We start from the raw sequence: 23716 nt of genomic DNA on the forward strand, positions 1-23716 counted from the left end.
GAGCACTGTGCATGGAACTACAGAACTAAAGTCACATCAAACAGCAGCTGTGACTTAGAGGCCCCAGGGATGTCAATAAACATATTGATAAAGGGTAGAGGTGGTGGTGGGTGGGAGTGCAGGAACAGGGGCTGGCTCTGAGTATGGCTAAACGTGGCACTGCTTTTGGAGTGGTTTGTTACATTCCCTCCCTTCCTTCAGACTTGCAGCAACACTAGTGATGTGCTGCTGAGTTTGAAACACTGTATTTATTTCCAGTTTTAATTATTTAGGTTTATTTCATTTCTGCTGCTTTCTAACAAGAGCATTTGATGCTGAGGCTGTTTTATGCACCCAGGCTATGCCTACAGGTCTGGTCTGAAAGAGTTGTGCTGGAGATGCAAATTTCTGGGTCACAGTTCTGTGAACCACAGATAATTCCTGCAGTGGCAGGTAGATAGAGCACCTGGTCTGCAGTTAATTGACTATCTAATTGTGTGCTTTGACTGTGCATCTCAATGTACACAAGTGGTGATTATCAGATGGGGTGGTTTAAAGGATCTGTTTGTTATCCAGATTGGAAAGAGTGTGAAACACTGCATTTTTGTGTGCATAATGACATAACATGCTGTTGCTCCTTCTGTCCCTTTGCAGCCATGTGTGAGATGATCAAGATCATGCAGGAGTATGGGGAGGTGACCTGCTGTCTGGGAAGCTCTGCCAACCTTCGGAACAGTTGCCTCTTCCTGCAGAGTGATATCAGGTGGGGCAGGGTCTGTTCCTCCTCCAGCTGCCTTTGCCTCCATCTCAGCAAGTGCCCAGCCATGGGTCACACCACACCTGTGGGTTGTGCAGGGAGGTGCTCACAATTGCTCTGTCCATTTCTAGCTGCATATGTCTAAAAGAGGGAGATTTGGGGGGATTGGATGGGGAGGTCTGTTTAAGGCCCTTGACACACAGAGGTATTTCCATGTTTGAAAGGAAGATAGTCTCCTACATGCTGGACTGTTGTGCCCCAGCTGTCATTACAGTTGCTTCCCATTGAGTGAAAGAGTGGAAGTACCCCATGGATCAGCCAGTTGGTTGACCCTGTGCCACAAACCCAAATATGTTCATTATTTCTCTGTAAATAACTGAAACTCTAGGGAGATTGATCCTAATTTCATGTTATAGCTCAGGCTGTATACCTCTGTATACCTTGCTCAGGCTTCTCTACCTGAGCAAGGTATACAGAGCATGGCACAGCACAGAGTGACCTTCCAAGCTGGACTGAGACAGTTTCCATTCTGGGAAGAGGCCTTTCACCAACAGCCCTGTGTTGTCCTTGCAGTATAGCCCTGGACCCTCTCTACCCATCCCGCTGCTCCTGGGAGACCTTTGGCTATGCCACCAGCACCACCCTAAGCAATGGCTCTGAGGAGCTCACCCCACTGCAGCTCTCAGGGCAGCTCAACAGCCTGCCCTGCTCCATGTCCTTCCGCCAAGAAGAGAGCACCAGCATCATCAGGCTCATAGAGCAGGTGAGCCAAGCAATCCCCAGAGCCAGGAGCTCACACTAGCATTCTGCTTGAGGTGCCCACAATGCTGCCAGCAGGAGCTTTGCTTGTGTCCCCTGTGTCACAGTAGGACACGAAATGAACGGCATGCACAAGCTGGAATGTCCAAGGTAAAAAGAGCATAGTTTATTTATGAACTCCAGTATTTATAGACTTTCAGAAGTGACCATGGATTGGAGGATGAAATTGCCACCTCTCTTGCCATATTTGTCCAACCAACAGTCCATCACATTTCTCCCCCTCCAGAAAGGAATGCAAAACAATCATTATTTACATGAAAAGTGTGTGAGAAATTCCATTAAAATAATGTGAACATCAGAAGGCTTAGAAGAACAGGGCGACACTCCTGGCCTTTGTCCAGGAAGCACAGGAGGGGGAATCTTTCTGCCTGGCCCTCCTGGTCCAAGATGTAGGGAATGGATTGGAAATGGTGCCTTATGGCAACAGAACATGAATATTGTTCATCTAGATGAAGTAGAATCTTGCAGAGATCCCTAGCCAGGCAGCAATGCAGTGTTAAGGAGAAGTGTAACCCCAGAAAAGCCCGGAGTTTAAACAAACTTACCCCTTGGCTAAATCCTGCCTTTCCTTCAGAACCTCTCCATGTAGGCAAGAGACCTTCCCTTTTTGCTTTCAGTGTGTCCATATCCTCTCCCCTCCCACTTCCCCTGCAGGCCACATGTTCTGTCCCTGCCTGCCAGTGACTGCTCTTGGCTGGCAGCTGCTCCCAGCAGGGCTCTGAGGGCTTGTGCTTCCTTCCAGGCCAGGCATGCAACCTATGGGATCCGCAAGTGTTTCCTCTTCCTGCTGCAGTGCCAGCTGACCTTGGTTGTCATTCAGGTGAGTGCTGGCCTGGCTGGGGACAGCTCAGAGGACAGGAGGGCTCACATGGATATGGGTGGCTGCAGTGGGGCAGCCTCGAGGGAGGAACATGGCCTTCAGTCAGGTTTACACAGTGTGTGTGGGGAAGTTACAGATGGAGACTTGGTGATCTCAGCCTGTGCTGCCCCTTCTCCCTGATCTCATACATTTACCTTCAAATCCTTCTTCCCTGAGGAAAAGCATCCCCTGTAGCTCCTGCCACAGGAACATATGGAGGGGCTGTGCCGTGGCAGCCCAGTTACCAGTTCATCCCAGTGTTTCAGGGAAGGCAGCAGCATTTTGGGTAACAAGTCTGTCCTAGCACTGCTCATGCTCTTCACTCTGGGTTGTTTCTGTGCAGTTCCTCTCCTGCCTGGTGCAGCTGCCCCCCATCCTCAGTACCACAGACATCGTGTGGCTCTCCTGTTTCTGCTACCCACTGCTCAGGTGAGTCTGTCAGGGTGGAGTCTCCTCCCACTCCCCACAGGATGCACAGAGCACTCCCTCAGCCTCAGTGTGTCCATGCTGAAAGAAAGCTGACTTCACCCACAGCATGCTAAGAAGGGTGCAGGGATTGTTCCAAGCACCTGCTTTGACAAACAGTGACAGGAGCATTTGTGTGCTGCTGTGTTAACCCCTGCCTTGTGTGATAGACAGTCTGGGGTGTCAGGCAGAGGCCAAGATACCACAGGTGGTTTTTTTCTCCCTTATACATTTGGAAGTCATTTCTCTCTCTGTCTGTACCTGCCATGAATAACACCTTTTACAGCATATGTAAAGAGAAGTGCCAATACTTCAAGCAGTCTGAGTAGGTTATTTGAGTTCAAATGTTAGATAAAAGCACAATAGCTCTGGTGCCTGAACACATTACTGAGACACTTACCTTACCTTTCTCCAGTATCTCGCTCCTGGGCAAGCCTCCCCACAGCTCCATCATGACCATGGCAACAGGAAAAAACTTGACTTCCATTCCCAAGAAGGTAGGTGGCCCCTCAGATTTAAATTGTCCACATATTTTTCTCTTCAGTTTTGTCCCAGTGTTGGTGCATAGCTGAGGCCCTGTGCCTTCCTAGCTCACTCAGTAAATTGATCCATGGCATGAGCCAGGGAGGGAATCCTCTGTTCCAGTATGCCTGAGGCAGATCCTCAGTTCACCATCTCATCTGTACTACAGCTTGTCTTTTGCAGCCGCTGCTTCTCTGGTGGTCCATGGGGAGGAGGTTGTACCAATGACATGCCCATGTCATCCTCCTTTCTTTCCCTTTTTCACAGACTCAGCACTACTTCCTGCTCTGCTTCCTGCTGAAGTTCAGCCTGACCATCTGCTCCTGCCTCATCTGCTTCGGGTTCACCCTGCATGAGTCCTGCAAAGGGGTGAACACAACCAGCCTCAACCTCACAGCCTGCTCCTCCATCATGCTGCACAGGTGAGGAACTGGGCCTGGCCCACACTGCTCCTGTCCTTTCCAAGGAGAACTGATTCCCGTCCTCTAACAAGCTTCAGCCTCTTCCATGGCCCACCAGGGCTGTAGCCTTGACAGCTCCATCATTGCCCACTGTCACCTCCTTGTACCAGGACAGCCTGAGCTCACACACAGATTCCTCAGCTGTTAAAGGAGGACATGGCCCTGGTGGGAACAGGTCAGTTAAGTGCCCAGTGTTGACTTTCCTGTGTCCTCTCATTCACTAGCAATGCTTATGGTGCTCCTGACTGGTTTGGGACATTTTCCAATGCTCTCCTGGTAGCCCAGAAGCTCACAGCTGGCCTGATTGTTTTGCACACAGGTAAGTCCTTGTTCCCAGAACCCCATTCCCTTCTCTGGGGGACAGTTTGCATCCTCTGTCTCTTTCTTTGCCCCCTATGCCAGAGCACAAACTCCCCGATAGAAGCAGACACTGCAGTGGCCTCAGAGCACAGGCACAGATCCCTCTGTCTCACTAAACATTACCCTGGCAGATTAAAGACAGCACCCTCAGAACTGATCCTGCTTCCTACCAGTCTGGTGAAGTGCTGGTTCTGTCCAGTCTCACCAGAAGAGCCAAATACCTTTTGCCTTCTGGAAAGTTAGTAGCAGCACGTGAAGCTCTCAAAAGATATTCCCTCCTTCAAAAACATTTATATCCCTGCTTCTATTCTGTGAAGTACCCCACTGCCTTCCCACAAAGGGGACTGTTGCAGCTGTCACTGTTTGAGAGCTGGAAACCTTTTTAAACCCTCTGGAGGGGTGTGGAGCCAGCTCCTGGCTGACCCTCATCACCTGCACCCATTGCCTGGCAGGGTGGGTCCAGCAGCTCCCTGACAACGCTGAAGGGTCTCAGTTCCCTGTCCCTTTTGTCCCGTGGTGCTGGGCAGAGCACTGTGTGTTGACATGTGCAGGTGTCCAGTCCAACAGAAATGCTTCCTGATTTGATCTCTGTCTTTGGAGAGAGTGGGTTGCTGTGCTTTTGTATCCCTCACACCACCAAGGCAAGGCAGGGGTGCTTTGCCTGGCAGCTGTTTGGAAGAGCCCAGATAAAAGCTGAGCAAATGCTTGGTCCTGTACAGACAGCCCTGGGTCTCAGGCTAAATCTGTCTCTGGGCTGGAGCTTTCCTCTGTTGCAGCCCTGGAACAAGGGCACAGCCACCCCCATCTCACTCCCCAGACCTGGGCCTTTGCCTGCTCTGTTTTAGCTCCCAGGCTGTGAACCAAGCTCACAGTGAACAATTGTGTGCAGTACAACCACTGCACTGCCCCATCTGCATTCCAGGCACTTGGAAGTGCTGTGAGGAGCCTGGTCTGAAAGAGCCCCAAATGGTAGGCTGGTTCCAGGGACATGAACCCCATATCCCTTAGAAGTAACAGGTGTTGATGTACCTTGTAAAGTGCTGTATCTGTGTGTGATGCTGAATGATCCCCTTTTCTCTGCAGTGTTCATATCCATCACCCACGTGCATCGCACCAAGCCCCTGTGGAAGAAGAGCCCCCTCTCCAACCGTTGGTGGACGCTCACTGTGGCTGTTGTGTGAGTACCCACAGGCCTTGGGAAGGTGCTCCAGGATGCTGCAGCAAGGAGGGCCCCAGGCCCACTCCAGCACCAGTTTCTTGGTGCTGAGGAGAATCAAGTACATGGCACTTGATCTCCACTGCTGAACTGGTGAAGGGTCTCTGGTGTGAGCATTTCATCTGGGCCTGAACCCTGATCTGCAGATCCTGGGAAGCTTATCAGGTCTGCTGAGATTTGCTGTGTCTGTTCTTAATCTTAGAGTGCTGGGGCAAGTGGCACAGACTGTGCTGGACCTGAAACTCTGGGAAAACCTCAACTCTTCTTTGACCTTTAATCACGTCTCCATCTCTCCGGTCGCATGGCTCCTGGGTTTTCTTTCCTTGGTCCTCGTGGTTATCATCAATGAGATTGTCAAGCTGCATGAAATCAGGTATGGGGGTTGTACGGAGGATGGAGAGAAAGAGCTGAAGCCTCCCTCCAGCCTGGCCTTGAGCTGCAAAAAATAATGATGCCCAGGGAACAGGGTGGGGAACAAAAAGGAAAAGCTGACTGCATTGTGTAAATCACCTGGCTATTGTGTGCAGGCCCACGCTCCACCTTCCCAGGGAGGAAGTGCAGGGGAGGAAGGAGGGTCAGAGAAGGGCAGTGGCAGTGATTGGGAGCAGGAAGAGAGAACAAAATTTCCTTATCTCAGACCAAAGGGAAGGAGACAACAGCAGTATGCAACACCAGTGTGGAATTGGGGAGGGCTGCTCTCTCCATCTTGTCCCATGAGGACAGAGAGGCATTGAATCACAGCAGAGGAAATGTGCCTTCACACAGAGCCTGGACTGTGGGACTCGTTTTCACGGGAAGTGGCTGAAGCCAAGAATGAGGAGCAGGCGAAGTGGCTGGCTGTTCTTCCCAGCACAGGGAGCAGCCAGAGCTGGAGTCAACACTGATGAACATTGATTCAGGAAATGGGCTGGGGAGATAGAGCGGGGATTACAGGGAACCCTGACGGGGATGGAGACACCATTTCGGTTCCTGCAAAGGGTTTCTGGACCTTTCTGTGCTGTGTCTGGTGTCCCTGGAGATGGAATTTAGCTGGATGGGGTAGGACTGAGACCATGGGTTGCTCTCTGGATTTGATTCCCCTCCCAGGCTACCACAAGGCCCAGGCCAGGAGCTTCCCTGCTTCTTGGGGCTAGCAGCTCAGGAATGGCAGTGGAAGAGTCTTGCCTTTCACCCCTCTGCATACTGACTCTCTTCTTTCTTCTTCTCTAGGGTCCGTGTCCGGTACCAGAAGAGGCAGAAGTTGCAGTTTGAAACCAAGTTGGGGATGAATTCGCCATTTTAAAAACACCCAGCTCAAGTTCCCTGGAGCCAGGGCCAAACAGCCACTGGGAGAGTGGCTGCACCAAAGGCTCAGGGAATTTTCCATCACACTTGCAAACCAGACAGCCTCCTGGCAAAACTACACCTGCACCTCCCCGGGGCCCCAGGCAGGGATCCCCCCACAGGTATGCAGCACCCTCCCAGCCTACCAGGTACCCTCACAGGAACCTGCAAGCTCTGGTGCCTGTTCAGGCTGCTCTTCCTTTATTTATTTATTACTGGAGGTATTTGTTAGTATCATGGTGATGCTAAAATGAAGCGGCTCCTTTCCTCTTTGTGAACAGATGGGTTTCCTGGGCCTGGCAGGAGAATCTGGGACCAGTAGGGCTGCTGAAGCAGGAGATCTCTATTGAAACCCGTTTTGGTTTTCCACTTCAGGCCGTTCTCCATGTGTGCATGCCTGTGCATGCCCTCCCCGCCTCCCTGCCCTGTGTCCGGGGCAAAGGAGCCAGCTCTCTTGCAGTCCCCAGAGTGCTGGGAGCTCACATTCTCGAGGGGACAGTGGGAAAGGGTCTCTGGACAGCTGGGCTGGGCCAGCCCTGCCCTCTAGTGTCGTTGTCACAGCCATGTGCTGGCTGTGTCAGAAGAGGGATGAGACAGGGCTTTGGGAAAAGCTGCCTGTGATCCTCTGTTCTGGTGCCGAGGGAGGGCAGCTCTGCCTGCCTGCAGGGAGCCGGCATGGCTCAGCTTCCTGCAGCCCTGTTCAACCAGCTTTTATGTTCTTTAACAACCCCCAGAGAGGTTTTGTAGCTGTTCTCCTGTTTGTGATCTGAACTGCTGTTCTGCTTCAGTAATGTGCCTGCTTGAGAAAACCACAGCTTGAGATAAAGCCTGAGCCCTGACTATCCTGCCTTAGAGGGAGGGGATGTCTTTCCAGGCAGGATATCTGCAGCTTGCAGTTGTGACTAATACAGGCTCGTTTCCCAATCCCAGGATTGTGCTGCATCCAGTTCTTGCTCCCCAAGGCACAGGGAACCCCACCCAATCATGTCTGTCTGTGATAGTGCTGGGAAGCCTCTCCCCTCTGTGCTAATGCCTTCACACAGAACCACAGAATGGTTTGGGTTGGAGGGGGCCTTAAAGCTTATCTTGTTCCACCCCCTGCCATGGGCATCCTGCCATGGGCAGGGACACCTTCCTCTATCCCAGGGTGCTCCAAGCCCTGTCCAACCTGACCTTTAACAATTCTAGGGATGAGGCAGCCACAACCTTCCTGGGCAACATCTGCTCAGTGTTTTTCTGGAGATCTCTTTGTTTGCTCGGGGGACCCTCCCCTGAGGGCTCTGGCAAACCATGATCTGCCCCAGTGCAGCCCACAAGCTCCTGAGCTCTGACCAGACCCCATCTGTACTGGGAGCATTGGTCCTGCTGTGGGCTGACAGCCAAGGGCCACACAGGAGCACACAGGCTTGGCTACCAGAATATTTGCAGGTCATGGAGACATTGACTTGAATTCTAAACACTGACTAAAGCTGGTAAATCCTGGCCCTGTTTTTGGTCCCAACATTAACAACTACAATATTTGGCTGTTACTTCCTCTTTGATACCTGAGATTAACAAGTGGCAGCTGATCCCTCCTGGGCAGGCAGGGAGCTGGCTGGAACCCCCAAGCTCTGCCCTGCTGCTCCACCTTGTCTTCCTCACTTTTCAGCATAACCAGAGAGCACGGACACAGCTGAGTGTCTCTAAGCAATACCCTCACCCTGCTGTGGGGCTGGTAGAGGAGCAGAGCTGGGTACAGCCAACCCCTGAGCTCTAGGGACACACTGAGGATGCTGGAGGGGTCAGCTGGGGGTGTTCCAAGCCCTGGACCCTGCAGTTTCTGCAGCTGGGGGGTGGATGTTGAGATCCCATGCTGGTAGGATTGCACAGGATAGGGAGCCAGCAGCAACCTGGGGAAGCACAGGGATTGCACAGGATAGGGAGCCAGCAGCTCCCTGGGGAAGCACAGGGCTCCTCCCCTGCACCAGCAGTGTCTGCCCACCTTTGCCAGCCAGGCTGGACTGTGCCCTCACTCCCCTGGCACCTGCAGGGCGCAGGGAGAACAAGCTGCACCTTTCTCAGCCTCAATTCACTGAATGCCAGCTCCAGATCTGTGATGCCTGGCCCTGAGAAATCAGCTTTCCTTCCTGATGCCAGGGTGGGATCACAAGTAGGATCTGATCTCTGTGGCCAAGCTGAGCTGGAGTCAGAGGCAGCACAGAGCTGCTCCCTGCTGTCCCAGCTTTGCCTCCACCCAGACCTCAGCTCTTGTCCTGTGCCATGAACTGCTGGAGGTGTTAAAAAGCAGCAGATTCCAGGGCTTCCTGCTGGCCACACCTTCCTCTAGAGAAGGCACCTTCAGGGTTTCCTCCTCTGGGTGATCACAAATGTTTATTTTCCTGCATCCTCCTTCCCCAGCTAGACTTGGAGGGAGCTAAAGTGTATGAATGGAGCCTTTAGGATGGTCTTGCCAGTGCCACCCTTCCCTCAGCCATTGAAGTGTCTAAGGGTCAGAGTGCATGGCTTCAGAAGGAAATTTCCTACATCAAGATGTTTTTAAATGCTGTATATTTTATATTAAATTTTTTGGGATGTATGTAAAAATATTTCATTTGTATTAAAACTTGTAAATTGTATAAAAAAGAAAAAAAAAAGAAACAAACCCAGACCCACAAGCATCCAGTATATGAACGGCAATAAATGATTGTCTTGGATAACACACCCAAGAGTTGGGAATGAGCTTGCACCCAGCAAAGGAAGGAGGTAAAAATGTCTGTGGCTGCTGGGGTCACAGGGTGTGATTTTCCTGTTGTAGGGACACAGCCTGAGAGCTTGATGCTCCTGGGATCCAGTTCTGGCCTTTTTCCCAGTTTCTGCTCAGCTTTGGGTAAATCTGTTCATCTCTGAAAGCCTCTTTCTACAAAATAAGTTTGGTTTCCTGGATCCCAGGCAGTGCTTCAGTCGAGGATGGTGGCACAGTTTGAATCCCTCTGGATGGGTGAAAGGTTGGGGTCAGCTGCAGAAGGCACTGGGGTGCCAGGGGCCACACTCTGAGCAGGCAGGAGGAGGGAGGAATGCTCTGCCTGGCACATGGGGATGGTGGAGGTGTCACATGGGCAGAGCTGGACACCGGGACACCAGCGTTGTCACCACGTTACTGTCGTGGTGGTGAGACTCACTCTGAACATTAACTGCACTGGGGGTGACTGGGACTCACAAGGGGAGAGTATCTGAGGAACCCTGGAGCACTTAAGGGACAGGATAAAGCTGATTCTCAGGGGACTTCAGCAGTAGGGAGACAAGTTTGTCCCATTTCACACAAAGGACACAAATAGGCAAAACTATCAAAAGGGTAAAATATGCCCCACTGTTTAATAGAATTTAGTCTTAATGGATGTTAGTGGAAAACAAAACACATGATTAACACAAACAGAGCAGATGGTTTAAAATCTGTTGTCAGTCTGGTGATTACATGGGCTATTTTTTCCCCCTCACTGTCTTGCTGCACGGAGCAGGTGCAGCTGGGGTCAGTTAGTCCCAGTTGCAGTGTACATAACTTACACACCATACAGTAGCTTCAAAATAGAGATCTAGAGCTCAAAAAATAGGCATTCTTCTGCAAAATCAAATGTTTAGTTCCCTTATTGACAATGAGAGCAGCGTTGTGCTGCCCTCAGGTGGCTCAGACAGCGGCAGCTCCACCCCAGTGTCCTCTTATCCCTGACCCAAGACTTGCAGTTCTGGTTAGTAAATATATAGAATAAATCACATTTAAAATATATACATTGGCCTTTAAAAAAAAATTTACAGTTTATCAACATTGGAAAAAAAAAACCAACTGGGCTTGTCCCAGGTTGACTCATGAGAGTAAAAATCAGTTTTAAAAGGTTTCTGTGAACCTCTTTATAAAGTGCCACTGGTTGTAGCTATTTGAAATCATCATGTCCATGATGTGGCACTCAGACACAGGCAGTGGATGCACTCAGTGTGGGACAGAAATCAGAGCCAGGGAAGAAGTGTCTTACCTGCCTCACACTGACCTCAAGTCCCAGACAACAACAGGATTTTAGGTTTTTTCAGGGCTTATTGTCTTTACTTTTCAGCCCAGAAACCAGGCTGGCACCTCTTGCCTATCCAGCCCACGGCATAGCTGCCCTCAGGAGCAGAGACCCTCAGGAATGTTCAGGTGGGCTTTGTCCCCCTTTCCTTCCAATAGCGCAAGTGCTGCAAACAGTCCAGTCCAGCTGCAAACTCCCAACAGGATTGGGAAGCAGCTGCCTTCTCAGCCACCTTCTCCCTCTCTGGTTTGGATTGGCATTGGTGATTTTTTTCTTTTTTAAGAAAAGGGAAATGCGTAGAATTTTCTTTCCCTTTGTTTGGAATTTTTGTAGCAAATGGCACTTCAGCACAATCTTCGGTTCCCTTCTGGTGCTCTGATGCTTTCATTTGCTTGGCATGCCGAGCGCGAGCCAAGTTCGGGGCTCTTGGACATATTTAGCCATGCACTACTGAGCAGATCCTGCGAGAGAAATCTGTCTGGGAGCGATGCAGCCGCTCCTCCCGCCTGGCTGCAGAGAGCTCTCGCAGCCGCTCCCCACCGCAGCCACGGGCTGTGGCCGCGCTGGATGTCGAGGGAGCTGCTCCTGAGCCGAATTCCCCGGTGCATCCGGGGTCAGCTCCCCCGCTGGGCAGCAGAGCCGCGGGGAAGGAAGGATCACGTCCCAAACGCTGCTACTGTTGAACAATGCTTACTGCGGGGTTTGTGCCAGCAGCTCCCTGCAGGGAGGGGCACTGGGAAAAGGGACTGTTTTCTCCCAAAAAAAAGGGTAAGGGAGGGGAGAAAAGAATTTAAAAATCATTAATCATGCTGCTGCTGCTGCACTCTGGAAGGACCAGGGTGGGGGTTTGCGTAGGCACTGTGTTGGCAGAGGGCAAACTCCATTGAGCAGCATGATCCAGACGGACTGGCCCAAATTCCCAGGTTTTTGGCACTGCCATTACCATCCTCATCACTCTGGGAAGGGGCAGGAAGGCTCACGTGTCCAGCATGGCTGTGGCAGAGCATCCGCTGTTCAGCAGGCTGTGCCAGCCCCATCTCGAGGGGTCTGTGGGTCCCACTGGAGGGATTTTGATCCACTTGGATTCCACGCTGCCCGATGCTGATGCGTTTGGAAAAGCGGCAAATAAAGCAGAAAGGTTCCTTCTCGCTCCGCAAGCTGCCAAATTGCAACAAGCCCTGTCTTCTTTTAGCTGCTGTCAGGCCTGGCCGGGGCTGCGGCTGCACAGTGAATCGCCAGCTCCCTGGCGGCTGCCCGGGGAGGTCTCTCCTGTGACACATTGTTGGCAGGGGATAAATAATAAGATGCAGGACTCTGACAATGCAGTAGGGAAAGAGAAAGGTCCCTTGTGGAGGCTCCTCAGCTCTGTGCAAGGGAGCAAGGGCTTCTCCGTGGCCTCCAGGACTGCATGTGCAGCCCCTCTGGGCTCTCCTGCTGCTGCCAGTCTGGTGGGAAATGCCTGACCCCTCAGAAACAGGCCCAAGGCCACGCTGTCACATGTGACACAGAGCCATGGGTGGGCAAGGAGGGCAGGTTTGTTCCCAGCCGCAGTGCAAAGTGTGGGGAGGGGGGCGGCTGGAGAGACCTGCAGACACCGCTGGGTGCTGGATCCACTCTTCCCCCATCAGCAGGGGCACTGCTGGAGCAGCCAGGGGCGGGGAGGGGAAGGAGGGAGCAAGCCTCAGTCCAGCATTGCATCCAGCTGGTCGGCCAGGTCGTCGAACATGTTGCTGATGTCTTCCAAGATGTTCTTGGCCGAGTGCACAGTTCCAGGGTGGCTGGGGAGGAAAGGGAAGAGTCAAAGCACTGCTCAAAGGCTGCAGGTGCTGATGGGGAAGGTTTGGCCAGGCTGGACCCGACCCAGCAGCAGGAGCTCAGCACAGAGCTGAGCTTGAGCATGTGTGACCTGTGTAGTGCAGGTATGACATGCCCATGCACAGCCTTTCTCCTGCCCTCCCTGGGACCTTTCCAACCCCACCTCAAGAGGCCCAGCCCCAGAATTTCCCTCACCTCTCTGCCTCCTCCACTGTGATTTTCTTTTCGGCTGCCTGCAGTGTGGCAGCTAGGCTGGAGTTGGTCTGCTCCAGGCGCTGCTGGGCCAGGGTGGCCCCTGGGGCAGCTGCCAAAGGCTTTGATGATACTTTGCTGCCTGTTTCCAGCATCAGTGAGCTAGGACCGGGCAGGGACCCGATCACATCCGGCACCGCCTCGGTGGCTGCCCAGGGAGCAACAGTGTGGCGGGAGGGCTGTAGGACCTGCTGGTAGATGGTCTTGGGTCCAGAAAACACAAGCTTGGTGGATGCCACGGAGGTGTGCTTGGCAGGGACATCTGCAAAGGAAGGGGACTCATGGTAGGTGGTGGCACGGGTCCTCCTCACCTCCCACACCAGCATGGTAGGGAGCCCCACCACCACCTTGCAAGACAGCTCCACAAGCCCCCATACCTGGAGTGGGTGTCCTCACCACAGCCGTCCCAACCAGCTCTGTGGGGCTGGGGGCTTTGGTGGGGCTTGGGGCCTTCTTCATCCCTTTCTCCAGCGACAAGATGCTTTTCTCTATCTCAGCAATCCTGAACTCCACACTGTCATCGTCAAAGGCATCCCCAGCCAGCGTGGGCTGTGGTGCTGGTGCCAAGGTGGGGGGGCCTGCGATGCTCACGGCTTGGGCCTGGGCATACTGGGGTGTGGGGGTGCCCCCCGCCTCTGCCTGCCCCGCCATGCTGAACGCCTTCAGCACCGCCTGCAGTGGCTCCCGCTCCCTGAAGCGCGGCCGGCGCTTCACGGTGTCCGACTCGGTGAGGTTGAACTCCAGCACGGGCGGCTCCTTGGTGACAGCGGGGGCTGCTGGCTCCTTCTCAGTGGAGCCCTGGGGCTCTGCTGACTGGGAACCAGTCTCCATGTCCGGCACGGCTGCATCAGCCTTGGAATGCCCACTGGGCTTTGGCCGCTGTTTGATGGTTAAATTGCCTTCTTCTGCAAAGGGGATGCACTCACTGGAGCTGTTCTGGGACGATGAAGAGGAGACCCCCGGCTTGGCCTCCTCCTCTGTGTCTGAGCAGGCATTCTCCTGCTCACCCTGTGCAGCCACCTCTGTCATAGGAGCGCTGGGCTCACTCACTGTCCGTCTCCGTGGCTTGCTGCTCTCAAAGGGGTCCCTGCTGCCATCGGAAAGTGCGGCACTGCTGGCGTCACTGCCATCGTGGGACCCCTCACCCACATCTGCCCGGGGGAGACAGTCCTGAGTCAGGTGCAGTGGTTTTGGGGCCAGGAGGGGCTTGGAAGGACTCACACCTGGTGTTCCCTCCAGCGCAGCTGCCAGGCTCTTCACTGTCCTGCCACGGCCAGCATCACTGGGGGTGGTATCTGTGTCCTGAGGGGCTGTGGGCTGGCGCTCAGGGCTGGGGGGCTGCTCACCGTCTGCCTCGGCAGCGAGGGCACTGGACACGGAGCTGAGGCGCTTGGGAGGCGGCGGTGGAGGGCCCTTGCGCTTGGCCCGGATGGCGAAGGACTGGCTGCGGGTCACCTTGGCATCCGCCTGCAGACAGGCCCGCGGCATCTGGCTGCGGCCCGGCCGCCGCGTCAGCGTGGCGTAGGAGCCCAGGGTGCTGCTGGGGGCCCCGTCCTCCTCCTCATGCTCCCCATCCGACAGCGCGTAGCGGTTCAGGCTGTGCGAGCGCTTCTTGTGTTTCAAGCCTTCGCCTCCGTTGTGATGCTCCCCAGTCGTGAGGGCTGTGGTGGGTGGCTCTGTGGGGCCACACTGGCTGTGCAGGTAGGAGAAGCCTTTTTGGGCTGACGTCTGCAGGCTGCTCTTCTGTCCAGGGGAGATGGAGGGGAGATGTGCTAGGGCCTTGGGCTGCTCTGCTCCCAGGACGGACGGGGCCGTTGGGGATTTCAGGGAGACGTGTGGGTACATGAAGACGTATGGAGCTGTTCCCTTGCTGGGAGTCTGGGGAGGAGTACAGGGAGTGACCGCCGGAGTCCCAGCTCCTTTCTGAGCCACGGGCCGGGCGTACTGATCCATTCCTTCGGGCAGGTTCCTTTCCTTGAGAGGGCTGCCTCCACCACCACCACCATTGGCAAAGCCGTTCAGCCCCTCAGGGGACACGAGCTTCCCATAGGGCTCAGGGCTGGGCCGGCCTGGCAGACTGGCCGGGCTCTCCTTGCTGCGGGGGGGTGCACAGGACTGCCCACTGCTGCTGCTGCTCTCGCCGCTGCCCAGGCTCTCCTGCGAGGGGCTGGAGAGGCGCCGGGACAGCACGTTGTCCTGTGAGTGTCCTGAGCCCCGCGACCGCACCCCGATGCTCTCCTGGCTCCGTGACATTCCCTGGCTGCTCTTGATGCCGAGTGTGTCATGGCAGCTGTTGGACATGGCCGTCTGGAGCTCATAGCTGAGCTCACTGTCCTGGAAGGTTGTCATTTTGAGCGTGTGTGGGGACTGGCACTCCCCATTTTCCAGTGACTCAATGGTGACAATGTCCAGCGAACCGGGAACTTTGCGTCTTGCCAGAGTTGCTTCTGATTGATTGAGGCTTTTACGGAGGTCCCTGAGCTTCTTGACAGCCAACATGATCTTCTTCTGGTGGCCTGCAGGAAGGAAAGGGACATTGGGTCAGCTCCAACCCCCCTGTTTCCAGGCCAAGAAGAGTAGTAGTTATGTCACACACGGAGCAAAGGCCTTGGGGTTATCTAAACCCTGCCTATGGGAGGAGACAAACTACTGCTGGCATCTACCTAGCTGGGCCCAGCTCCAGCTGGCCAAGGAGAGTTCTTACAGACAGCCAGGAACTGCCCTTTCCGGGTGCTCAGGACATGCCTGCATCTCCCAGCCTGAGGCAGAATGGGGCGTGGGGACCTGGGTGGGAAACTTGGCTGCCCAGGGCCACTCCAGCATGGCAGGAGAGACTCACCCAGCTTGTTGATGCCAATCTCTTGCAGGTCCTCCCATGTCAGGTCCGTCACGATGGTGATGGAATCGTAGCCGTTGTTCACCAGCTTTTTGTGGTACTGGGGCAACCCAATGGCACTGAGCCAGTCCATCAGGTCAGCCTGGAAAGAGCACAGAGCCACTGCCATGAGCATTGAGGAACAGGCAGCACCTTCAGCATCCCCTCCCTGCCCAGGAGACTGTTTCTAGGATGTCTCTGACTGCTTTAACACAGTCAAAGCTATTCACTTACAGGCACCATCCGTCCTATCCTGGGGTCAGAGAGCTCTGAAGAAAGGGGGTGACCAAAGGCTCAGTGCCGGGGACTCACCGGGATGTAGTTGGGCAGCCACTCAGCAATGCTGAGCTGCCCGATTTCTGTAGAGATCTTTTTCCTGTGGCCTGGTTTGGTCACACCGATGGCTGTCAGATCCTAAGGGGAGCAGAGTGGGGCCATGGTCAGCAGTGGCTCAGGGAGTGGGGGCAGTGAGTACCCACAGCTGGCAGCTCTGGGTGGGGAAGGACCTGCCTCACCTCCGGGGTCATGCGGCTGATGGTGGGGACATCGTAGCCAGCATTGAGGAAGTTGACAGTGTATGACTCCAACTGGAACTCACGTAGCCAGTTGTAAATGGCTTCTGCATCCTGGGGAGAGGATGGGACACATTAAAGCCCATGATGGTGGCTGCAGGGGCTGGAAGAACCTGACTGCTCCAGGCAGGATGACAGGATCTTTCTGGGAAAGACCCACTTGTGTCCTGAAGACCCAGTTCCCTGTGTCCCTGGTGCAATATGAGCTGGGCTGAGTGCCCCAAACATGGCCCTCTCACCCAGCACACCATTCCCCAGTTGTTCCAGTTACCTTCCCCTCGAGGAGCTGTTCAGGACGCAAGAACTGGTGGGAGAAGACCCTGTCTCCAGGAGGGCAGCTGCCTGGGGTCTGGAGGCCCTGTGTCCCTGGCAGAAATGAGAGAGGAGAACTGTCACAGGGGAACTTGAACAGCGAACAGCCCCTTGGGCTGCGGGGACAGCTGTCCCCAAGGTCCCATGGAGTTGCGACAGCCCTCACCTGCTGGGGAGGTCCCATTGTGTGGCTCTGATCCCAAAAGGTGTTGCTGGAGGTTGTCACCAGTGGAGGGCAGAGGCTGAGGAAGAGGAGGAGTGAGTGGAGGAAGGACCCAACTGTGGAGACCAGCTTTGTCACACCCCCAGGAGCAGAGTGGTGGTCCCCATGCTGGGCTGCTGGTCACAGCTTCACCCAGCAAGAGACTGGTCCCCAGCAAAAGATCTGGGCAGGATTTGGCTAAGGGCCTTTTGTTGTCCTCTCAGGTGACACAGTACATGATGGAGATGCTGTGGGATGCCTCCAGCTCCACTCAAAAATGTGTGCTTTGGGGAACAACTAGGGTCGCCCCAGGAGCATCTCCCTGCTGAGTCCTGGCAGCAAGTAGCTCTTTGCTATAGGATACTCAACTCCAGCAGCCCCTCCTTTGCTAGGAGGGGGCATGGAAGGGGCTCTATCTCCAGCCTGAGCCAGCACAGGGAAGCAGCACAGGGGAGCAGGGGCTGGTGCCTACCCTGGCATTCTCGATGAGGATGCTGGTGCTCTGCCCATTGGTGCCCTCGGTGCTCTGGCCACTGCCGGCACTGCGGATGCTGCCGATGCTGCCCTCGCTGCCCACGCTGTTCCTGTCTCCTGCTGCTTGGGGCAAGTAGGGAGCCTGTCAGCAGCTCCCCAGAATTGGGGGTGACGCAGGGCACAGAGGTCCCCAGCAAGGACCCATGTGCCAACACACTGATGCCACTGATCTCCCACAAGAACCCTCCAGCCACAGACAATGCATCAGTTCCCTCCCTCCTCCCAGCATGCACAACACAGACAGGGTGACCTGGGTGGCAAGAGACACACAGAGGGCTGAGACACAGGGAGAAAAGGGGCTGCTCTAAGGGCTCCTCAAAAACTCCCTTTTCCTGCATCTGCTCCCTCTCATCTGGCTGCTTCCCCATGGAGAGGAGGAAGGAGAGTCTCCCCCTGTGCCCCTGCCCAGGCAGGGCAGGGAACAGGGGAAGGTCCCCAGCCCCTCTCCCTCCCCAGGTGCTCCCCTGACCTGAGCTGTCAGGGCCTGGGGCCGTCCGGGTTAGGGTGAGGTGACCAAAGGCCGCGGGGCCGCTCGGGGCTGCCGGGTGTGGACACTCGTCGGGGAGGTGCTGCAGCCCCCCAGGGGGGGCTGGGAGGGCCCCGGGGGGACCCTGGCGCTGCTGCACGGGTGCCACGCGGGGGACAACCATGCCTGCATTCAAAGACAAAACACACATGGTCAGAGCTCATGCAGGTGGCAGGGATGGAAGGGGGGAGAGCTGAGCCACAACCCCCAAAGCAGTATTCCAACCATGATGACAACCCCTGGGTCCTTCCCTTCCCCCCTAGCTAGCCAGGGCTGCAGGGCCTGTCTGACAGGAGGTGCTGGGAAGGCTGGGAAGCACAGGGACCTGTCCCCAGCATGCTCAGGATGGCCACTGACCTGTCCGCTTGCTGATGACTTCAGCGATGGAGGGGGGGAAGTACCCGACCCGGTCAGTGCCTTTCTGAGCGTCGTGGATGTGCCCCTTCCATCGGCCATCTGGATGCTGCTCCAGGACCTGCCATGGGACAAGAGGGATGGGGCTGGTACCCAGGGCCATGGTGGGGCAGGGGGATGGGGAGCAGAGAGCAGCCTCACCGTGATGACATCTCCTGCTCGGACATTGAGAGCAGTTGGGTCATGGAGGTTCCAAAAATCTTTCAAAGCTCGGACCTTCAGGATTCCTGATGCCTCTGAAGGCAAGGGACAGAGGAAGAAAGGAGGCGCCAGAGCATAGGGAGGAAAGAGAGGAGTCCAGGGAGAGCAGAAGGAGAAAGCAAGAGCAAGAAGAGGAGAGAAGAAAACATCAATACTGCAGAAAGGCCTCAATCCCCAGACACTGCCCCACATGTAGGATGGGGGCACATGTGAGAGGGGACTGGGATGCTGGCACTGACTTAGGCTGTTCAGGAGGAGCACTGGGAGCCTGGGCAGGTCCCAGAGAGAAGAAACCCCTCTCAGTGCTATCCCCACCTCACCTCTCAACAGCTGCTTGATGTCCTTGCTGGCGTGTGAGGTGGTGAACTGGTTGACGATGTCCAGTGCTGTCTGGTTGTAGGTGTTCCTGATGTTCACATCAACTCCACCCTGCCCAGGAGAGGACACAGTCAAGGCCAGCTCCCTGCCTGCCACCAGACTCAAGGGAGGCAAGGGACCGAGGGGAAAGGGTGTTGAGTGACCCCCAGGGGCTGTCCCCCAGCCCCATCCCCACCATGCTCACCTCCAGCAGGAGCCGCACCACCTCTGTTTTGCCGTAGAGTGCGGCCTCGTGCAGGGCTGTGCCTGTCTTTGTCTGCTTGTTGATCTCAATCCCAGCCTTCAGCAGCTGCCTGGTTGGAAGGAGGGAGAGGCATGAACAGAGGACATGGACATCAGGGCCAGGCATTTGGCTGCTTTACAATAGGAAGTGGACAACACCTTGCACTTGCTTTGGGGATGAGAGGCTGAAGCCTGCAGGAGGAAGGTGTGTTTGGGAGGAAGTGGGACTGAAGCCATGATGGGCTTTTCCAGCATAAAGCAGGGAATTACCTGATGATCTCCTTGTGCCCATTCTTGGCTGCCAGATGCAGCGGAGTGGTGTAATTGGGGTCAGTGGCATCCTTGGATTGTCCCTCCAGCAGGGCGACACACAGATGGCTGTTCAGCAGCAGCTGGGCCACCTGCATTAGACACTGGTAAGCAACGGGGTACAAGTACCCCTACCTGCACCCTCCCACTGAGTGGCTCATCCTTGGGGCCAGCCTGCTACTCCCTTCTATCCACAGCCCCAGGCTTGGCTGGAGCTGGACAGTGCTTGGCATGGCCACACTGTCGTAAAGGGCTGTAAAAGGTCACAACAGCCAGAAATAGTCTTCCCATAAGCAGGCTTTTCAGACCAAGCCCTAAAAACCTCCAGTCTCTCCAGCCCAGAGCGACTCTCAGCATCTCAGGGCAGCCCAGAGGCACAGAGCAGTTATTTTTACTGCCCTGTTTATAACTGCAGACATTATAGATACTCCAAAAATGGAAATATCCCCCTGGTCCCCTCCGAGTGGGGCACAGAACAGTCTGGCTGGCCGTGCTCCATCCCAAACCAGTGATGCTGGCACGGCCAGGGTCTCACAGAGTACAGTGTGGCCCTGTCCCCAAGAACTGTGCTGGGGACCTGGAGCAGGGCTGGATGCTCAGAGCTTGCTAGGATTAGCCAGCTCAGCCTATCCATGCTTAACCATGAGCAAAGCTGGAGTGGGTAGGGGAGGCTGTGGAGAACCGGGAGCAACAACTCCTGGCTTCACTCCCAGTCTAACACTGTCCTGCTGTGAGGTCAGGGGCAAAACCCACAGCTCCCAGGTTCAGGATCAGGCTGTGTCTGGCCACAGGAGGAGGCAGCTGCTGTCTGCCGTGCTCTGAGTCTCGTGGGGGAGGGAGAGCAGTTGTGGCCAGATCCCACACTTTGCTCCCAGAGAAGCCAGTGGGCTCCACAGCTGCCCATGGAGAAGCCCTTGGTGCAGGGCAGAGCAGAAGGAGAAAGCAAGAGCGCTCACCTTCAGCCGCCCAAACTCGCAGGCCAAGTCCAGTGGGGTTTTCTTCGCCTTGTTGATGAGGCACGGGTTCGACTGGTGCTGGAGCAGCATCTCTGACTGCAGGGGAGAAACGTGGTGCAGGGGCTCAGCATCACCTTGCAGCCTCCCTCCCACCCGGCACGGCGGGGTTTGCCCCCATCCAGTACCCCGAGGGCCCCACAGAGGGCACACGGATGCCTCTGGGCTCTCACTTACCACCTCGTAGTGGCCGTACTGCGCCGAGAGGTGCAGCGGGATCTGCCCGTCCAGCGAGGCCATGTTGACGGAGGCGGCGGCGCGGAGCAGCACCCGCACGGGCTCCAGGCGGCCCTGCCACGCCGCGTAGTGCAGGGGCCGCATCCCTGTGGGCAGCGCGGCTCAGCAGGGCTGGACACGGCCCCCGTGGCAGGGGGCAGAGCAAGGGGCCGTGCCTGGGGGTCACCTCTTACCGTTGCTGTCCTTGATGTCGACGGTGGCCTGTGCCTCCAGCAGCAGTGAGATGAGGTCCAGGCTGCCGCCCAGGGCTGCGTGGTGCAGCGCTGAGAACCTGTGGCACAAGGTAGGGCTCAGCCCAGCCCCCAGCCCCACTGTGCTGTCCTCGCAGCACCCCTTGCACAGGGACATGGGCTGAGGACTGGGATTGTCACTGGCTGTTCATGGCAACATCCTCCCAGATTCCCCACTCCCAGTGCCTCAGATTCCCCATAGCAAAACATCGATGAATCTCTCCAAGCTGTCTGTGCCCCAGGGCTCAGTGAGGGATGCAGGCATACTGTGTACCATGGGAAACCCCAGTGAGAGGAGTCCCTCCCTCCATGCCCTCTGTTGGGGGAAACAGGCAGGATGGAGAGAGATGCACCTCCCCTCTCCACGGAGCATCCAGGCAGCCACAATGCTGCTCACAGCATCCAGCAAACACATCAGCCTTGTGGCCACTCCTGCCCCCTCTGCCAGCTGCCCCCTCCCCATGCCAGCAGGGCTGCCAGGAGCCCATGGCAGAGCGTGGGAGGCCGCCGGTAATGAAAGAGCCCAGTGTCTTGGGGCTGTGAAAGGGGCCTGTCTGCCTGGCACTCCCCTGAGCCGTCACGTGAAGGGCCAAGGCCAAGAGAGGGGTCCCTGTGCCACCAGGGATTAGCCCGTGAGCCACTCCAAGGGACATGGGAGGATCCTGACAGCACCAGCCTGGGGCTCCAATGGGCTCTGCAGTGTCCAAACTCAGTGACGGGGATGCAGCTCATCCAGCATGGCTCTCCTCATGATCTGCATCCCCAGATCCCTGTGCAAGTCTCAACATTTCAGGAGGGACACTAACCCCAGCAGAGAGGGCTCCTCCTTTCTCCAGTACACCCACCATATCCCTGAGCCACAGCAAAACCTCTGCCTCAAAGTGTGAATGTGGGGGGAAGGGGGGGTGGGTCAAAATCCCCCAGACCCACCCCTGTGGGGTCCCACTCTGCCCTGGGGTGGCTGCACAAACCCACACTCACCCACCCCATCCTCTCCAACCCCTGAGCAAGGTGATGCCAAGGACGCCACCAGCACCATGGCTCTCCCAGGACACACACTGCCATCCCCATGCACATGTCTCACCTCCCTATCATTCCCCTCCTGTGCCCCAGCGAAACCCAACACCCTGCCTGTGTCCCTTGGGCAGGGAACAGACCCTTTACCCCAGTTCCCACCATCAGCATCCTGGAGTAGCCCAAGCACAAACCCTGTGCCCTATCAGAATCAGATCATTGCTTCTATTATTAAATTCTTTTTCTATTAAGCTCCATCTGTACAGTATTATTTTAAGACGGAGCCATCCTGCAGGTTCCCAACCCCCCGCTGGCCTGTTAGGACTCATCATGGACACCTCTTCCTACAGAGCCCTCCAAAAGAAAACATGTAGAAATTAGGTACAACAACAGCACATAAAAACAATGCTAATGACTGACAGGTCAGAGTTAATTCAATAAGAATAACATGCTTATTTATTTTATGAGCCTTTGTGGTTTCTTTAACTCTCAGTACCCAGTTTATTAAGTACTTGGATTTTGGAAGTGATGAGCTACACAAATATGCTGTGGTCACTGGGCAACCTCACATTTTCTTTCTATAACTCCCCCCAAAACAATGGGATTTTGCTTCTGGGATATTAAATAGAGGCATGAGCATGTGCAGGCACTGAGGCCGGCTGGGTGCTCCTCTGAGCTTCGACCAGGGGGACACGGGGCACTGGCTGGACAGACTGCCATCCCTATTCAACCCCCTCCCCACACAGGGGCACATTGAAAGGATTTATGAAGGATTTTCAGGAGGGATTGAGCACTGCCCTCAGCTGAGATCCAGGCAGGCTCTGGGATGCTGATGTGTTCTCAGCTCCCCTGGAAAGCTGTGTGATACCCTGAGCTGCAGAATGACTGGATACCAGGGAGAGGAGCCCCCTGGGCTGGCAGCAGCACCCAGCACCCTCCAGGGGAGCACTCACCCATCCGCATCCTGGTAGTTTACGTTCAGGCGCTTGGCAGATCCCAGGAGCTCTGCAGAGACAAGAGGTGAAGGTCAGGGCAGGAGGCAGAGCCTGCAGGCCCCCAGGCCCCCACATGAACCCCATCCCACAGCCACACCCACCTCCCAGCGCGCAGAACACTGCCTGGCCCATCCCGGGGGTCTCTTCTCTACTCTCCTCTGCCTCCACGTTCACCTCCACGAACCCTCAGTGGGCTGACCCAGCTCGCGCTTAGCACTCTCCTGCCTCCATCTCTCCTGCCCTATCCATGTGTGCCCCCGGGATGGGTCAGACCCCACAGCTCCTGCCACCCTGGCTTGGCAGAACAGCGAGTGCTTCCCTGCCCTTTATAGGCACTGACCCACCAAAACTGCTGAGTGGGGCCATTTTACCCCCCACTCGCTCCCTGTGCCCGCCACTGCCACTGAGGCCTGGCCCACAGACCACATGGTTGGCATTTTTATGGCCAGGGCAGAGGCTGAAGCTTTCAGCTGTGAATGCAAGGATTGTGCTACCTTGGATATCCCCATCCCCCTGCCCAGCCCTCCCTCCCCTTCAAGGACCCAAGGATTGTGTCACCTTGGCTATCCCTATCCCTCTGCCCATATCTCCTGCTCCTTTGGGGACCACTGGGCTGCAGAGGATGCTCAGCCCACCCCAGCACAGCCTCACACGCACCCCCAGTGCACCCCCAGCTCCCTGCTCCTTCCCGCAATTAATTCGAATGGATTCCTTCCTCCCACATAGAGAGGACATTTTATTCTTCACCGAGGGGCTGAGAGCGGATTAACATCTCTGGAATTCATCCGCTAAGTCAAAAGGGAAAGAAAGGGGAAGG

The 23716-nt window shown here is 55.6% G+C and overlaps 2 protein-coding genes across 6 annotated transcripts in view; one reads left to right on the forward strand and one right to left on the reverse strand.

Moving 5' to 3' along the window:
* Window positions 1-9417, forward strand: part of TMEM94 (transmembrane protein 94) — a 50683-nt gene extending 41266 nt beyond the window's left edge. For both annotated transcript variants that reach the window (XM_084218308.1, XM_084218309.1), the window contains 10 exons: window positions 634-742; window positions 1310-1499; window positions 2298-2375; window positions 2758-2843; window positions 3295-3376; window positions 3669-3823; window positions 4087-4181; window positions 5306-5399; window positions 5641-5811; window positions 6648-9417. In XM_084218308.1, the coding sequence (XP_084074434.1) occupies window positions 634-742; window positions 1310-1499; window positions 2298-2375; window positions 2758-2843; window positions 3295-3376; window positions 3669-3823; window positions 4087-4181; window positions 5306-5399; window positions 5641-5811; window positions 6648-6720 (1133 nt within the window). In that variant the 3' untranslated portion in view covers window positions 6721-9417. The remainder of the gene's footprint in view (window positions 1-633; window positions 743-1309; window positions 1500-2297; window positions 2376-2757; window positions 2844-3294; window positions 3377-3668; window positions 3824-4086; window positions 4182-5305; window positions 5400-5640; window positions 5812-6647) is intronic.
* A 665-nt stretch (window positions 9418-10082) lies between these two features.
* CASKIN2 (CASK interacting protein 2) overlaps window positions 10083-23716 on the reverse strand; it is a 33665-nt gene continuing 20031 nt past the window's right edge. Inside the window, exons 3-21 of one of the 4 annotated variants that reach the window (XM_084218808.1) lie at window positions 22858-22909; window positions 20834-20931; window positions 20601-20746; window positions 20367-20462; window positions 19372-19502; window positions 19064-19172; window positions 18822-18930; window positions 18442-18527; window positions 18244-18361; window positions 17830-18012; window positions 17299-17420; window positions 16791-16866; window positions 16584-16678; window positions 16256-16366; window positions 16053-16154; window positions 15705-15843; window positions 13243-15381; window positions 12809-13127; window positions 10083-12576 (exon numbers count right to left, since the gene is read on the reverse strand). In XM_084218808.1, the coding sequence (XP_084074934.1) occupies window positions 12480-12576; window positions 12809-13127; window positions 13243-15381; window positions 15705-15843; window positions 16053-16154; window positions 16256-16366; window positions 16584-16678; window positions 16791-16866; window positions 17299-17420; window positions 17830-18012; window positions 18244-18361; window positions 18442-18527; window positions 18822-18930; window positions 19064-19172; window positions 19372-19502; window positions 20367-20462; window positions 20601-20746; window positions 20834-20931; window positions 22858-22909 (4328 nt within the window). In that variant the 3' untranslated portion in view covers window positions 10083-12479. Of the gene's footprint in view, window positions 12577-12808; window positions 13128-13242; window positions 15382-15704; window positions 15844-16052; window positions 16155-16255; window positions 16367-16583; window positions 16679-16790; window positions 16867-17298; window positions 17424-17829; window positions 18013-18243; window positions 18362-18441; window positions 18537-18821; window positions 18931-19063; window positions 19173-19371; window positions 19503-20366; window positions 20463-20600; window positions 20747-20833; window positions 20932-22857; window positions 22910-23716 lie in introns of all 4 variants that reach the window. The other 3 variants (XM_084218807.1, XM_084218810.1, XM_084218809.1) reach the window with 3 other exon arrangements.

The sequence above is a fragment of the Fringilla coelebs genome, assembly GCF_963513975.1.
Source record: "Fringilla coelebs genome assembly, chromosome: 19".
Lineage (NCBI taxonomy): Eukaryota > Metazoa > Chordata > Aves > Passeriformes > Fringillidae > Fringilla > Fringilla coelebs.